The sequence below is a fragment of the Coregonus clupeaformis genome, unplaced genomic scaffold (assembly GCF_020615455.1).
Source record: "Coregonus clupeaformis isolate EN_2021a unplaced genomic scaffold, ASM2061545v1 scaf0128, whole genome shotgun sequence".
NCBI classification, from domain to species: Eukaryota; Metazoa; Chordata; class Actinopteri; order Salmoniformes; family Salmonidae; genus Coregonus; species Coregonus clupeaformis.
The window spans coordinates 226,181-243,638 of NW_025533583.1; the positions used below are offsets into that span (position 1 = coordinate 226,181).

At 43.8% G+C, this 17,458-nt stretch overlaps 1 protein-coding gene across 4 annotated transcripts; it reads right to left on the bottom strand.

Annotated features, from left to right (window-relative positions):
* Positions 1-588: 588 nt before the first annotated feature.
* LOC121576352 (serine/threonine-protein phosphatase 6 regulatory subunit 2) lies at positions 589-17,453 on the bottom strand. Of its 4 annotated transcripts, none has more exons than XM_041889434.2 (26): positions 16,820-17,453; positions 16,428-16,543; positions 14,370-14,505; positions 14,142-14,240; positions 11,763-11,949; positions 8,776-8,913; positions 8,613-8,678; positions 8,420-8,532; positions 8,237-8,350; positions 6,987-7,107; positions 6,605-6,796; positions 6,291-6,524; positions 6,138-6,202; positions 5,851-5,966; positions 5,657-5,742; positions 5,482-5,559; positions 5,279-5,376; positions 5,145-5,199; positions 4,875-4,999; positions 3,545-3,732; positions 2,993-3,356; positions 2,825-2,910; positions 2,506-2,731; positions 2,207-2,230; positions 1,362-1,472; positions 589-1,285 (listed from the first exon to the last, which is right to left on the bottom strand). In XM_041889434.2, the coding sequence occupies exons 3-26, from the start codon at positions 14,495-14,497 to the stop codon at positions 1,252-1,254; spliced, it is 3,048 nt and encodes a 1,015-aa protein (XP_041745368.1). In that variant the 5' UTR covers positions 14,498-14,505; positions 16,428-16,543; positions 16,820-17,453; the 3' UTR covers positions 589-1,251. The 4 variants fall into 4 exon arrangements, with proteins under 4 accessions (XP_041745368.1, XP_041745367.1, XP_041745370.1 ...); XM_041889433.2 differs by having other exon boundaries at positions 14,370-14,508; positions 16,820-17,452; XM_041889436.2 differs by having other exon boundaries at positions 3,569-3,732; positions 14,370-14,508; positions 16,820-17,448.
* Between the last annotated feature and the right edge of the window lie 5 nt (positions 17,454-17,458).

Here is a 17,458-nt window from a genome sequence, read left to right on the forward strand (position 1 = left end):
ATATATATATACTGTTTATATTATAATACGTTTACATTATACCACAACCTAATAAAGGTTCAAATGTCACAATATTACATTTACACAGCTCTGTGGAGGGGTGATGCGGAAGGGTGTGAGTGTTTCTGTCTATGCGAACACTGTGTTTGTGTATGTGTGTGTGTATGCCTCACGCTTTAATAATAATAATAATAATAATAATAATAATAATAATAATAATAATAATAATATGCTATTTAGCAGACGCTTTTATCCAAAGCGACTTAGTCATGTGTGCATACATTTTTACGTATGGGTGGTCCCGGGGATCGAACCCACTACCCTGGCGTTACAAGCGCCATGCTCTACCAATTGAGCTACAGAGGACCACGCTTTGTGTGTCTTGTGTGTGTCATGTGTGTGTCTTGTGTGTGTGAATAATCACACTGTGTGTGTGTGTGTGTGTGTGTGTGTGAATAATCACACCGTATGTGTGTGTACTCATGCTGTGTGTGACGTCACACAGGTGTGCTTTCATCACATCCACAGAACTGTTCTTTTAACCTGAGAATATATATCCCAAATCTCCCACACATACATACACGCAAAGAGAAAGAACAGACTATTTTAATTACCTGTAATAGTCCACACAAAGAGAGGGAGAAAGATAGTGGTGGATTTTCATAATCAGTCTGGATTTTCTATGATGAAATGATTGAGTCAAATAATTTAAACTAGGAACACATTTTTAGAACACATTTAGTCTTTGAGGATCTTACTGTCAGTACAGACTACACATTCCCCTCATCCCCTGGTCTCAGACTTTACTCTGGGCTGAGGATGTGACTACGGCGAGAATGGAGTGTCGTCTCTCTACTTAACAAAGAGTGTAAAAAACACGGCCAGCTGGAGAGCTGAGCCAAGAACTAACAACAAGACTACATAAAGCTTGATCGCACACACACACATGTCGCAGTGTGGTGATGTGATAGGTGTGTAGGACAGACTACAGCAGAAGGGCAGGGACAAACATCACATTAATCTGTTTATAAGCTGTTGTGTTTAGGAGCTGTGGTCTGGCTTCCGCAATCGCTTTTCTCTTCTGCTTGTTGACCCTCTCAGCCACCGTAGATGTCCTAGACACAGACCTATGGCAGGGCAGCACTGCTCACGAATACAGGACATTGCATGGCATGGAGTGTTGTTGGGAAGTGGAGTGTGTTAGTGTTTGCTAGGGAATGGAGTGTATGTGTGTGTTGTGGTACCGTAGTACTAGGCCGGTCCGTTTGCCGAGGATGGTGTGTCTCTGTGGGGAGAGTGGAGGGGGTGGTGTCAGTGAAAAAGCAGGTACACAACACAGACACACAGATACGCACACTTACTTTGTGACGGTAGCAGGCCGAATTTTGAGGGGAGCAGCGGTGGCATTGAGAGGGTCTCCTCCACCCAACACCCTCTCTTTCATCTTCTCTTTCTCTCTCATGTCAGCCTCACTGTAAGAGTAGAAAGACATAACTAATAACATATTGGTTGTCTCAAATTGTACCCTATTCCCTGTATAGGGCACTATTATTGTCCAGAGCCCTATGTGGCAGCCCTATGTGGTTCTGGCCAAAAGTAGTGCACTATATAGGATTTAAGCGCTTTTGGATTTGCCCCTAGTAGACCCATCAGAACTCAGCATAGACCTAGAGTAGAGAGGCATAGTCATAGGGTCAGAGAGGAATGTAGGGATGGCCAGCCAAAGGTCGAAGGTCAAAAACATACAGTTAGTTATCATGCAGCTGAACACAACGCTCAATGCCTTGGTTTGACGTTATCAACAGCAGAACTGCAGTCCATTCACTGCTAATAGGGTGGCAGGTAGCCTAGCGATTAGAGCGTTGGGCCAATAACCGAAAGGTCGCTGGTTCGAATACCTGAGCCAACAAGGTGAAAAATTGGTCGATGTTCCCTTGAGCAAGGCAGTTAACCCTAATTTGCTCCAGGGGCGCCGTACTACTATGCCTGAACCTGTAAAACAACACATTTCACTGCACCTATCCGGCGTATGTGTCAATAAAAACATTTTTATATTAACTTTTTTTATGTTAGCAGATGTCACCTGTGGCTATGTTTCCATTGGGTTTTGCTCTGCAAAGTGCTGTACACTCTGTAACACACTCCCAAGGCAACAAAACTCCACAGGTAACACACTCGATGGCTAGAGACCTCATACACTACATACCCTCTGACTGCAGGATGAAACACTCTGGAGAGGAGAGGAAATTCAGAAGTGGAGGAGAGAAGATGGAAGGGAATGTGGGAGTGGAGGAAAGAGAAGAGGAACAGAAGGACAGGACAGGAAATGGGGAAAAGAGGAGGAAGAGGAGGAGGAGAGGAAACGAGGTGGGAGGACAGATTTGGAAAGTGGGAGGGAAGGAGAGAGGAAAAGAGAGAAGGTAAGATGAGAGGAGTGGTGTGGACAGTAAGGCAGGGAGTGGAATATACTGCACTACTGAGAAGAGTGTGTTTGTGTGTGTGTACCTGGTGAAGACAGCTCTCTCGTTCTTGGCGTCCATGCTAAGTCTGATGGTCTCCCGTCCGGCGGTTGTGACAACGGTCTCTGTAGTGACCATTTCCTTGGATACCGTCTCCATAGTAACAGATTCAGTCTTGTCCTCCTCTTCATCACTTTCTGAGCCTCCTGATGAAGAGCTGTCTGATGCTACCAGGGGAGCCTTCCTCGCCACACACACACTCCACACACACGCTGCAGAGAAAACACACACACGGTTATTCACACACACACACACACACGGTTATATACACACACACACAATGCAGGGAGAACACACAGACTTACAGTTCTTGTCCTGGCTGGGTTTTGTTTTGTCTGACCCACAGATCTCTGAGTCTACTGGAGAAGTGCACCTCGGACCTGTCTCTGAACTGAATACACACACACGAATATAAACGTATAGATGAGCAGCAGAATGTTCATAAAGACAGACTGACACATGACTACACTCACCAGCAGAAGGGCTGAAAGTCAGTGAACTTGGCCCAGCCCTTCTCTGCCTCTGTGGTTACGGGCTGGGGGGTGGGGCTGCCCCATGCGTCCACGCCAACTCCTGACTTGGGGGCAGGGGTGTCCCATGAGTCTACGCCCACTTCAGACTTGGGAGTGGGGCTAGTCCATGGATCCATGCCCACTCCGGACTTAGAAGCGGGGCTACCCCATGGGTCTACGCCCACTCCAGGTGTGGGGGCAGGGCTACCCCATGGGTCTACACCCACTCCAGGCTTGGGGGTGGGATTAGCCCATGGATCCACGCCCACTCCAGGAGAGGGGGCCTTAGAGTTCACCTCCCCGAAACTAGCCGCCCAGCCAGGGCCTGAGGAAAAATTACAACTCAGAGCTGAGGACCAGACACACAGAAACAAAACAAGCAGAACCAGAAACATAAGCATCGACTACCACAGCAACACACAACCAAAGAAAACTAACCACATACAACCACAAAAACATCCCACAAACAAAAACAGCTCACAGCAAACATGAAATACCCACACACAAGCAGACCTGGGTTCAAATAGTCGTCCTTACTCTGTGCAGTCTCAGTCTGGCTGATGTTCTTGCTGTGTTCTGTCTGACCTGTGAACTCATTAGGCACCTCCCACTCCTCAGTGTCAGAACCTGTTGACCTATCAGGAGTATCGCTCACCCCATCACTCTGAGCCGATCCAACAGACGTCCGCGACCCCCCAAACCTGAGAGAGCAAGAGAGAGAGCGTTATGTGTGTGTGTGTGTGTGTGTGTGTACCTGGTCCTGGACCTGGTGTGTTGTATTGTTAATCTAAGTGTGTTTGTATACCTGGTCCTGGACCTGGTGTGTTGTATTGTTAATCTAAGTGTGTTTGTATACCTGGTCCTGGACCTGGTGTGTTGTATTGTTAATCTAAGTGTGTTTGTATACCTGGTCCTGGACCTGGACTTGGTGTGTTGTATTGTTAATCTAAGTGTGTTTGTATACCTGGTCCTGGACCTGGTGTGTTGTATTGTTAATCTAAGTGTGTTTGTATACCTGGTCCTGGACCTGGACTTGGTGTGTTGTATTGTTAATCTAAGTGTGTTTGTATACCTGGTCCTAGACCTGGTGTGTTGTATTGTTAATCTAAGTGTGTTTGTATACCTGGTCCTAGACCTGGTGTGTTGTATTGTTAATCTAAGTGTGTTTGTATACCTGGTCCTAGACCTGGTGTGTTGTATTGTTAATCTAAGTGTGTTTGTATACCTGGTCCTAGACCTGGTGTGTTGTATTGTTAATCTAAGTGTGTTTGTATACCTGGTCCTAGACCTGGTGTGTTGTATTGTTAATCTAAGTGTGTTTGTATACCTGGTCCTAGACCTGGTGTGTTGTATTGTTAATCTAAGTGTGTTTGTATACCTGGTCCTAGACCTGGTGTGTTGTATTGTTAATCTAAGTGTGTTTGTATACCTGGTCCTAGACCTGGTGTGTTGTATTGTTAATCTAAGTGTGTTTGTATACCTGGTCCTAGACCTGGTGTGTTGTATTGTTAATCTAAGTGTGTTTGTATACCTGGTCCTGGACCTGGTGTGTTGTATTGTTAATCTAAGTGTGTTTGTATACCTGGTCCTGGACCTGGACTTGGTGTGTTGTATTGTTAATCTAAGTGTGTTTGTATACCTGGTCCTAGACCTGGTGTGTTGTATTGTTAATCTAAGTGTGTTTGTATACCTGGTCCTAGACCTGGTGTGTTGTATTGTTAATCTAAGTGTGTTTGTATACCTGGTCCTAGACCTGGTGTGTTGTATTGTTAATCTAAGTGTGTTTGTATACCTGGTCCTAGACCTGGTGTGTTGTATTGTTAATCTAAGTGTGTTTGTATACCTGGTCCTGGACCTGGTGTGTGTAGTATAGTTGATCTCTCTCTCCTCCCAGATATCTTCCTCTTCGTTGTCATCAAACGACTGGATCTTCTCCTTAGTGCAGGCCTCAAACGCCACAGTCTTAGCCTGCACATGCACGCACACACACCACAATGTAGGCATATAGATTCCCTGCATTACTGTACTCATTGACCAGTTTAGGTAATGACTCAGACAATTAATTTTAAATGGAAGCTCCTAGGAGATAGAGGCTATGGACTCAGTCACTTACGGTGTCCTCTGTGTCCACATTGAAGTTAATCTCTGCGATCCGGTCAAAGGTGGCGCTGCAGCACATAACATACACAGTCACAATCAAGTCAGAACCACTTAGAGGACTTACTTGATGCTGTAGGTGTGTCTTACTTGATGTTGTCGCCGTGTTCTGAGAACTCGTCGTCATTGAAGCCAAACTGATCCACAAAGTTAGCAGTCATCTGCTGGATCTGATAGTCTGAGAATGTCTGGAAGATAGCAGCCATAGAAAACAGAACTGGATTATGGTAGTTACCAGGACAGAGTAGGAGCAGTAGATGACTATCTGTAAATACATGCGTGTGTGTGTGTACTTGTTGCAGTGACAGCTCTTTGGGGAAGGGACTCTGTCTGTCATCGTCTTCACTGGAGGAGCGCAGGTTGTGAGACACCTGGAACACACAGAGGCCAGGGGTTTTACGTGTGTATGTATTTGATGGTGTGTGTGTGTGTGTGAGCAGGTGTGTGTGTGTGAGCAGGTGTGTGTACCAGGTCTACAGTGTTCTTCCTGTTGATCTCTGTCAGGTCCTGGTCTACAAAGGTCTCCCAGCGCCCCTTGCAATCCTCAAGCAGCTCTGCAACACACAGACATTCACAGTAGAGACATCTTTACACATACACAGACAGTTATTCTACACTAGGCTTTTTATGTCCGTAACCCTAAGTAACTCACACAGCCCTACCTGTAATGAGGCTGCTGATCTGGGTGTGTACCGGTCCTTTCTCCATGTTACAGACTACAGTATTGGCGATCCTAGTCAGGTGACCCATGTAGCCTCTCCTCATACCCCCCTCCGCCCTGAGAACACACACACACACACACGTTTGTGCCAATATGTAACACACACAATTACATTTATAAACGTTAACACACTACACTCGTGACACTATAACACACCAATCACAGATGACAAAACAGGTGCAAAAATAGCTGAATTGTTTATCTGTTTAACAGTTTTTTGTGTCTTACTGAATCTTATCATTCTCCTCCCAGGCCTCCAATATCCTCTGAACCAGACGACAGTCCTGAAACAACTACAGATGGAGAGAAAGAGAGAGAGAATGTTACAGAGACACACAGGCAGGCAGAGATAGAGAGACAGACAGACAGACAGACACGTACATGGGTCACCAGTGGGTTATGTGTGGAGATGTCAGGAGGAACAGAGGGCAGTGGGGGGGTGGGGCCAGGCGAGGCCTGCTTCTCCTGGGGCTCCTGCTGAAGCCTGGGCTTTTCCTGGGTAACCAGGGCGACCAGGGGCCTCTGCTCCTGGGCAGAGTGGCTGAGGATGGCTGCCACACACAGCTCCACTTGGAAGTGCAGGAAGTTGTTCCAGGTGTACTTAAAGAACAGGTCCTGCAACACAACAAAAACAAGTTAACGGATAAAAGATGTAAAGGTGTATACAAACCAGGACATGGTGTGCGTGTACTGACCAGTAGAATGTTTATGGTGTTGAGTCTGCAGAGCTCCAGTGTGACGGTGTTGTTATAAATGGTGTTGTTACAACAGGTGTAATAACTGGTGTTAGTGGTCTGTAGCAGCGAGGCCATCAGTCTGGCCACATGGAGACGACAGTTACCCAGTGGCACCTCCAACACACCTAGACTGGTAAGCATGGGGGTCACCTACACACACACACACACACACACACACACACATCATTGAGTTTTAGGATGTGTTGAATAGCTGACATTACAGCTCTGAAACTATACATGGCATAACAGCGCAAGACTGTATGGGTGATTAAGTCAGAGAATACAGGATGTATGTTTGTTGAAGGTGTGTGTGTGTGTGTGCGTGCGTGTGCGAGTTTACCCTGGGTGGATCCAGCAGTAGTTGGTGGTAGTGTGTGAGGTGGGGTTGGATGGCCTGCAGGATGCTGCTGTTGACACACCTCTCATGTCCCTGAACACACACATCCAACACACCCTCCACCCTGAAACACACACACAGGTAAGATGGGCATCTTTAGATACGCATCTAGATCAGTCACAACTTTTCCATTTACACCCCCTATCCATGGGCAGTAGCTTTTGAGAAATGACTTCCTGTCATAAGAGGTGTGTGTGCAGTGGAACCAAAGAGGGGCTGTGACCACATTCCTATGCATCCTATCTAATACAGAGCAATAGTAATGGTGTCTTTTTGTAGGCAATAACAGAGGCTAACTCCGCCATGGCTCGTTGGCCAAAGCCTATTAGGAAATTAAGGTGGTTTTTGAATAAACTCAGAAAATAAGGTCTGTGGTAAACACAGGCTTAAAGGGTAGGAAGCATGAGTTTTTACTCGCCAATGTAACAACACGGTGTGGTCAAAGACTTAGTAACTTAGTTTACATTTACGTCATTTAGCAGATGCTCTTATCCAGAGCGACTTACAGTTAGTGAGTGCATACATTTTCATACTTGTAACAATACAGTAATTAAGTATTTGCTTGTAAAATGGCAGACAATTACATTGAATCAAGTAGTCATGAGTGCAAATAATTTGAAGTTATACATTTGACGTTATTTCTGTTGGGAGTTTACATGATAGGGAATAGGCTGGCTTGCCGGGTCCTCCATATTACGTCACATCCTCCAAAAACATTTTCCGACATTACTTCGGCATTCTGATCGGTTTTATGTAATAACTCGAAAAATTGAAAAGTGAGGTGTAACTTCGCATTAGGACTACTGGAAATCCATGTCACATGTGGTTACGCTTATGCTACCTACCCTTTAAGAGATCTTATACGTCTTGTTCTATGAAATCATCATCAGCCAACATCACTTTATGTGGATTTTGAAGCATTTATGTAATCAAAACAAGCACATAAAGACTTCATAATTCATAAAGGTCATGTTAACTGACTGATATTATCTCATAGAACAAAACGTATAAGATCTCCTAAGCCTGAGTTACCTCGGACCTTACTTTCAGCGCATATCCAAAAACCCCATTAATTTCCCCCAAAGGAATGAACCAGAAACAGAGGTAGAAAATGCTAACTCATTTCCCTTTTCTAGGACTGCAAGCTGGCGAGCTCTAGGGGCTTTTTAGGTATGCGAGAATAGAACACCCACCCTGGCCTCCTGATTTCCAGTAAGGTGAGAAGGACTTGAGTTCCGTAGATGATGCAGCTCTCTGTCCTCTCGCCCACAAACATGTTGTCCAGCAGCTGACCCACACACTCCTGCCTGCAGGAACACACAGGACATTATAGGTAGGTGTGTGTGTGTATGTGTGTGTGTGTAAGTGTGACTTACGACTCCAGCACGGCGAGCAGAGGGTCAGCCTCAGAGTTCTCTTGGAGCTGATTGGCCTGGTCTCTGCTCAGACGGATGATGTCACACACAGTCTGGGATGCATTTGACTGTTTCTGAAACACACACACGGCTGGCGTTACACCTCTGACAGCACTCTCTAGTCATCAGTAGAGTGGGTGTGTGTCGGTCTTACCTCCTCGTCTTTCCCAGGGTGGATTAGCTCTATAAGCCTCTGGGCCAGCCGCTCTTCATTTAACCACTGCAGAGGGAACACAAAAACACTATTACATACTTTACCACACACTGAGGGTGTGTGTGTGTGTGTGTGTGTGTGTGTGTGTGTGTGTGTGTCGTACGTTGAGTGTGTCCTGTCTGAGAGGAGCAGGTTCTACACAGCTGATGAGGCGTAGCAGGAGGTCCATCATGGCTGATGTGTTGATGTGATTCAGGACCAGACCCAGGAAACCCTCCTTTCCCCGCAGAAAGGAGATCACCTAGAGACCACAACACAACTACCTGTCAACCAGATCATCTAAAGACCAAAATTCAATGATCATACAACAATATAGGCTATTACATCATACAACAAAATTATTACAACCAATATTATCTACCCAAGTAGGGCCCTATAAAATTTGTTTAATTTTTTGCCTGATTCCATTTAGTTTTTCCCAAATTCTGTTTAGTTTTTCCAGGTTTCCTTTTTTCCTAGTTTTCACTCTCAAAATCAAACTTTTTATAGAAAAAAAACTAAACCGGATGTTCGAAGTCCACAACAATGCTTAAAAGGCATCTGGAGATCACTTTAGGTCTGGGGGGAAAAAATTAAATGTGTATTTTGGGGTGTAGTTACACTTTAATGCAAGTGCACACCAGCAAGAGATGGTTGTTTGGTTAGCAATTTTCTGTAGCTTTGTGTAGCCGTTAGTGATGATGCTAATGAGAACTTTCTTCTGGTAGAGAACAACCAAACAACAGTCTCTTGCTGGTTTGCACTTGCATTAAAGTGTAACTACACCCTAAAATACATTTTTTTTTTTGTTACACCTCTAAACTGGTCTCCTGATGCATTTTAAGCATTATTGTAGACTTTGATTTTGAGAGTGAAAACTGGGAATAACGGAAACCTGGAAAAACAAAACGGAATCAGGCAAAAAATAAAACAGATTCATGTGATTGCAGAGATTGGAAAACAAATGGCCACTGGATTGATGCAATTAATCATTATATAATTCTGCCAGGTAGGCATAGGCTACTTTGTAATTCATATTTAATTGAGAAGGTTTTTGAGAAAGCCTTTCCATTTCTACCAGAAGAAAGTTACATTAGCATCATCACTAACGGCTACACATAGTGTAGACATAAGCAGGGTTTCCATTATGAAAATGTGGCGCCGGACATTTGACCAGCAACATTTTAAATTTGCCGAACTTTTGAGAAATTTACCGAACCCATATGCATTGGGTGCGTAACCTGATTAGGGTGCTCAGAATGACAGAAATCACATTTAGATTATGGTAATTAATCTTAACAGAACATGCAAGTCGAGGATGAAATGACGTGTGTTCTTACCGCACACTTTGAAGAAGTTAGAATAACTGTCCACATTTACTTTTCTCAGCCAACAAGACAAGTAACGAACAGCAAAATCACTAGCCTATGCATAGGCGGCGCGTGAGTTTCAAGTTTGGGGAAGTAATTAACCTTTATAATAAAGCATTGCATGCATTATTGCATTTGCAGACTTATGTAAGATAGTCTACTATTCGTAATGTGATGAGTATATTGGATAGTCATAATTTAGGCTGATAATATAACTCAATCACTGTTCGCATTAAATAGTATTTAATGCATGGCTGAGCGCGTATAGCGTAGAGGCCTGGGCGATATCAGCTATGGTTCTTCTTTCTTTGCATGGGAAAAACACATTTCATGCAATTCTACTACACTTTATATGACTGGAGACATTAGCAGAATCTTTTTTAATACGACAAATTACAGGGTAGCCTACTCTGCAGACACTGACAAACAAATCAATAAAAACAACGTTGTCCATATAATAGGCCTACGAGAAGGGGAGAAACAAATAGAATATGACGTCCATCTAAACTGGAGGAGGAAATGATTGTCCAAAAACAAACTTTTAAGTGGCACTGACCCAACAATAATAAAGAGTGAATATGAGCAGTGCACACTCACCGGGGATATGGCCGCTCTCCGCTGGTGCCAATAAGATAAGCTATAGGCCTACTGTTGTTCGCTCAATTAAGTTAAGAATTTTGATAACTAAAAGACAGATTAGTATTTTCATTGTCTTCCCTTTACAGCAATAGCCATTTGCTTTCCAAACGATGTTTTCCCGCGATTGAATTTTGAAATATTGCGATATGCCTGGCTGGGCCTCTACTTTTCACTGACAGTCGCAATTCAACAATCATCTATTTGGTATTTGCCCGTGTGCTGCCCAAATTGCGCGAGCTGTCTTTCCTGCCGACTGTAGGCAATGCGATTTAAACAATCCACAATTATAATATTTTTTTAAGGCTAGGGAAGCTAATGATCCTCTTTGGCCAAATCATGCTTTAGTAGCTTATTTTGAATGATTTTATATATTTCTGTAGACACAGGAGTAGGCTAGTTAGCCTATATAATTTTGGCAATTTAATTCAATTTACTTAAGGAAAGCTTCCCCTAGCCTTATGGAGGTGCTGCTTGTGAGCCTATGTCAATCTACTATCCACCATAGTAGAAAAGTTTACCTATTCTATTGGTCAGCTTGTCGAGAAAGAAATAGCCCAAACAGACTCTGGGACAGTTGTGGGACGGTATTTCCCAAATTCATACAACCTGTAGGCCTAGGCTACATATGAATGAGCATTATTTCGCAATAGGATTATTTATTCTTCTCCCGGTCAATTGGCCGGTACCAATTCTATTTATTGGCTTATCTATTACTTTCTTTACGGCCAGAAGCCTGCTATTACCGGCTAGCGGCCAGAAGCCCTGGTGCGCAGCGCAGTGCACCGCAGCACACACACAAACACACCTGTGCCGTTTCAGAAAGTTGCAGGAAAATACGAATCACTGATGCATTTTCTAATAAGTTCAATACATTTAGTTGATTTCCTACTAAGTGCAATACATTTGGAATATTGTTGAATTCTGTTTTAATGTCTGGATTCCGTGATTCCGTGCGTGTTTCCACAACGCAGATTTTATAGGGCTCTACACTAAAGAGAGGAAACATTCCTTCTTCTGCAGAAAATGAATCACAGCCACAATGAAACTACAACACAACCAGAATAAAACGATCAACTGTGTGTGAGAGTTGGTGTTACTGTACCTGTTCGGTCTTGCGTGTGATGAGGTTTCCGATGGTCTTGCTGAAGAAGGACGCGAGAAGGGGGTTGAGGGGAGGTGGCTGCTCCAGGAAAGAGTACAGGGTATCCAGCAGGGGCTTCTCTCCACCCAGCTTATCATTTATCACTCCCACATCACTCGTCAGCAGCTCACACGCTATGTTAGGGTGCCTGGAACACACACTCAGCAAAGTTTCCCACTGACTGACTGACTGTGTGTTTTTATAAAAAAAATTATTTCACCTTTATTTCTGGTTGAGAACAAGTTCTCATTTACAACTGCGACCTGGCCAAGATAAAGCAAAGCAGTGCGATAAAAACAACAACACAGAGTTACATATGGGGTAAAACAAAACATAAAGTCAAAAAATACAACAGAAAATATATATACAGTGTGTGCAAGTTATGGAGGTAAGGCAATAAATAGGCCATAGTACAAAATAATTACAATTTCGTATTAACACTGGAATGATAGATGTGCAAGAGATTATGTGCAAATAGAGATACTGGGGTGCAAATGAGCAAAATAAATAACAATATAGGGATGAGGTAGTTGGGTGGGCTAATTTCAGATGGGCTGTGTACAGGTGCAGTGATCGGTAAGGTGCTCTGACAACTGATGCTTAAAGTTAGTGAGGGAGTTAGTCTCCAGCTTCCTATGACCCCAAGAACATCATCCCCACTGTCAAACACGGAGGTGGAAACATTATGCTTTGGGGGTGTTTTTCTGCTAAGGGGACAGGACAACTTCACTGCATCAAAGGGACGATGGACGGGGCCATGTACCGTCAAATCTTGGCTGAGAACCTCCTTCCCTCAGCCAGGGCATTAAAAATGGGTCGTGGATGGGTATTCCAGCATGACAATGACCCAAAACACATGGCCAAGGCAACAAAGGAGTGGCTCAAGAAGAGGCACATTAAGGTCCTGGAGTGGCCTAGCCAGTCTCCAGACCTTAATCCCATAGAAAATCTGTGGAGGGAGCTGAAGGTTCGAGTTGCCAAACGTCAGCCTCGAAACCTTAAAGACTTGTAGAAGATCTGCAAAGAGGAGTGGGACAAAATCCCTCCTGAGATGTGTGCAAACCTGGTGGCCAACTACAAGAAACGTCTGACCTCTGTGATTGCCAACAAGGGTTTTATCACCAAGTACTAAGTCATGTTTTGCAGAGGGGTCAAATACTTATTTCCCGCATTAAAATGCAAATCAATTTATAACATTTTTTACATGCATTTTTCTGGATTTTTGTTGTTGTTATTCTGTCTCTCACTGTTCAAATAAACCTACCATTAAAATTATAGACTGATCATGTCTTTGTCAGTGGGAAAACGTACAAAATCAGCAGGGGATCAAATACTTTTTTCCCTCACTGTAAATGTAAGCAAGGTTTGAAATGGTTAACTTTTAGTGAAATATTATATCTGTTTGGGTTTCTTGTGGTCTATAAATTATTTATAATTATGTTCCGGCCTCCCAAACACCCACTCAAGAAAAAAATCTGCCCGCGACTGAATCTAGTTGATGATCCCTGGTCTAGTCAGTCGGGTGAAGCTAATAGTACAGAAAGTGAGAATGAGTGGGTTACAGGGGTGAAGAACAAAGGAAAGGAGAAGTAAAGCTGTGGTGGAAAATATCAAACCACGATTCGTTTAGTCGCAGTGAGGGTTTTGGATCAATGCTATTTGGGAAATCCGTTTAATGTCTCGAGGAAAATCTGGAATGTGTTGGAGGAAAGTGTGGAGTCCGTGAGTCACAAGAAGTGGTTTTATTTAGATGTGTGTGTCTGCGGAGCAGAAGAAGCGTGTTTTAAGATTCAAAGATATCGGAGTGGAATGTTTCCTGCATGGGTTTTCGTAACCGGGCGCATATCAAGGGGGTTATTTCTGGGGTGGCGCAAGAAATAAAGGCAGAGGATATTACTGAAGACATCGATGGAGTGGTTGGTGCACGTCTGACCTGTATGTTGGATGGAGAAACGAAATTCACTTCATCAATGCTACTGTTCTTTGATGAATGCTGCAATTGTGGAGGTGAAAACATGGCTGACATTGAATTAATATAAAATGTTAACATCTTTGGCTGTGAGTGATGGAAAAAAAAATCAGCCTCAGCGAATATTATTTGAATAAGTCAATTATATTTTCTGCACAAGGGTGATCACTAGTGTCTTGTTAGGGTGGCAGGTAGCTTAGTGGTTAAGAGCGTTGTGCCAGTAACCGAAAGGTCTCTGGTTCTAATCCCCGAGCCGACTAGGTGAAAAATCTGTCGATGTGCCCTTGAGCAAGGCACTTAACCCTAATTGCTCCTGTAAGTCGCTCTGGATAAGAGCGTCTGCTAAATGACTAAAATGTAAATGTACTCACTTAAAACGTCTTGTTTCTTCCAGGCCAGCAGGGGGCTCTGTGGTGATGAGGTGCAGCAGCTCCTGCATGCAGGTGTCCTGGGACAGGAAGACCAGCAGCCTTGGGCCCAGAGAGGAGCCAAGAGACACTCGTTAGCATTAGCATGACACCATTTCCTATTGGAAATGCTAAAACTTATGCTAATAAACAGTGTGCTTTCTATGGCAGGTGTTAATGCTAAAGGCTAACCTGCGGTTCTGGGCCTTGCACTCCTGCAGTACGTCCTCCTCCTCCATGAGCTCAGTGAGTGTGACATCATCCTTCTCCAGCAGGGCCTCTAGCTGGGACGACGTGTGCAGGTCAAACTTCCAGAACATAGCTGCTGCTGCTAGGAGGAGAAACAGTGAATAGAAAGTCATCCTCACCAACTTTACTGTGTATCAAAGGTTTTGCAACTTTACATTTCCTGTTTGGTCTTGAGTGTGATGAGGTTAGTTTCCCATGGTCTTACTCAGGGAAGATGGGAGGAGGGGGGTTGCTTGAGCAGGGGAAGGGGGGACAGCCAGACCCCCCCCAGTTTACAGAGGAAGCACTTTAAACCCGAAGTAAAACAGATACAGTGAGCACCATAATTCATTGGACAGTGACCATTTTTTTTGTTATTTTGATTCTGTACTCTAGCACTTTGCGATACAATGACAATGAGGGTGAAGTGCAGACTGTCAGCTTTAATTTGAGGGTATTTTCATACATATCGGATGAACCGTTTAGAAATTATGGAAGTTTTTGTACATGGTCCCCCCATTTTAAGGTACTACAAGTATTTGTTCAATTGGCTTCACAGATTTGTGTCGTTAGGCAGGTGTATTCATTTGTGTCGTTAGTGAATGCAGGAGAGCTGTTGATGAATAGTATTGATTCTAGACTTTGCTATTGTCTTTGGAGGTTGTTGTTGGGATGTGACAACATGAGGAAGACAGCAGTGTCGATGCAAATGAAGCTGGCCGTCATAAGGCTCAGAAATGAAAATCAATCAATCAGGAACATTGCAAAAACCCTGGCCATGCCCAAGTCAACAGTTTGGTACATCATTAACAAGAAAAAAACAACCGGTGAACTCAATTATGTCAAAAGACCCGGTAGACCGAGGAAGACCACTGTAGTGGATGACCGGAGAATACTCTCTATGGTGAAGAAAACCCCCCTGACAACAGCCCAACAGATCAAAAACCCTCTCCTGGATGCAGGTGTAGATGTGTCAAAGTCTACCATACGTAGAAGACTACACCAGCAGGACTACAGAGGGTACACTACAAGATGCAAACCACTGATAAGCCTGAAGAACAGAAAGGCGAGATTACAGTTTGCTAAAAAGCACCTAAAGGAGCCCCAAGAGTTCTGGAAAAAAGTATTGTGGACAGATGAGACAAAGATTAACATGTACCAGAGTGATGGAAAGAGGAAAGTGTGGAGAAAAAAAAGAAATGCCCATGATCCAAAGCATACCACCTCATCCGTGAAACATGGTGGAGTGGGTGTTATGGCTTGGGCCTGTATGGCTGCCAGTAGAACAGGCTCACTTGTCTTCATCGATGATGTGACTGCAGACAGAAGTAGAACAATGAATTCTGAAGTCTACAGAAATATTTGATCTGCTCAGATAAAACCAAATGCCTCCAAACTCATTGGACGGCACTTCATCATGCAACAAGACAATGACCCTAAACATACTGCTAGAGCAACGAAGGGGTTTTTGATGGCCAAAAAGTGGAAAATCCTTGACTGGCCGAGTCAATCACCGGATCTGAATCCAATTGGACATGCATTTTACATGCTGAAGAGGAGACTGAAGGCAATAAGTCCCCGAAACAAGCAGGAACTGAAGATGGCTGCAGTACAGGCCTGGCAGAGCATCACCAGGGAAGATACCCAGCGTCTGGTGATGTCGATGCATCGCAGACTTCAAGCAGTCATTGCATGCAAAGGATATGCGACCAAATATTAACAAAAATTACTTTATTCTACATTATGTTAAACTGTCCAATGTTTTTTTATGCCCGAAAATGGGGGGGACCATGTACAAAAGCTTCTATAATTTCTAAACGGTTCATCCGATATGTATGAAAATACCCTCAAATTAAAGCTGACAGTCTGCACTGCACCCTCATTGTCACTGTATACTTTCAAACTCAAAGTGCTAGAGTACAGAATCAAAATAACAAATAAAATGTCACTGTCCAATGAATTATGGTGCTCACTGTATAGGTTAGATTGCACCTTTAAGTGAGAATGTGTGTGAGTTCTTACCTAAGTAATGTGTGTCCTTGGTCAGACCTCTTCAGTCATTTGTCTTAAAGACCAAGGAAGGAATGGTCATCTGCATGGACGATTACTCACACCATTGGCACACACCGACAAACTGTCTGCAACCCGAAAAAGGGAGAGAGAAAGGGAGAGAGAATCAGTGTGTTCCAGCACATACACACAACTCTGACTCTCCTAATCTTCAAGATTAGGAAGCTGTGCTGCGTAGCAAGGTGGCTAGCTAGCTGTCAATTACCGTCAAAGATGTCTGACCATATTAGCTAGTAAGATATTGTTAGCTAGCTAGCTAGCTAGCTAGCTAATTAGACTACTTGTATAGCTAGCCAGGCTGATTATTGCAATGTTTCCATGTCACAGCTACGACAAGCACCTACCTTGTAATTTAGCTCCAGGGCGTCAGTGTCAGTCTGCTAAAGTAGCTAGTTGAGCAGTTTGTTTATGTTCCAACCAGTCAACTGGAGCTGCACGTCCCATCAACCAAATCTGTCAGTAATCTGGCGAGTGTTTCTTTGACAGCTCACCAGAGGCTGCCTGACCCTTCCACCCGTGTATAGTACAATTAATCCCAGCGCCAGTAAATGAATTGTCGCTTTTACCCTCAAGATTGGAGCAAGACAGACAAGGATGCGGTCATCTTTTTTTTATCAAAATGGCGGACACTATTGCGGGAACGCGCACAATTAAAAGAAGGTAGCTAAGGGCACGTGTGGCTTATCGTTGTGGCATAGAGTAGAGAGACCGCTGAATATTACAATTCCCAACAGTATGGGTAGCACCATTAAACCATAGCTCTCAAACAGCTATATGCATGCCCCCGACCTGACGGATTATTTACAATAGGAGATTAGTAAAAATGCTAACTAGGTGACACAGTCAGAAGGATACTTCCAAAATTGACAAGCCGGCGTTATCCAAAGCTAGAACTGTTAGCCTAGAGATAATGTTACACGGGTAAATATTTATGTTTGTAGCTAACAGTACATGACACCCCATCATCTCTGCTATCTCTCTGG

Coding starts and splice junctions, on each gene's coding strand:
- LOC121576352 (XM_041889434.2), bottom strand. CDS start 14,497: ATGTTCTGGAAGTTTGACCTGCACACGTCGTCCCAGCTAGAGGCCCTG. Junction 14,241..14,369: donor TGCAAGGCCCAGAACCGCAG/GTTAGCCTTTAG, acceptor TCTGGGCCCAAG/GCTGCTGGTCTTCCTGTCCC. Junction 5,560..5,656: donor GGAAGAACACTGTAGACCTG/GTACACACACCT, acceptor TGTGTGTTCCAG/GTGTCTCACAACCTGCGCTC.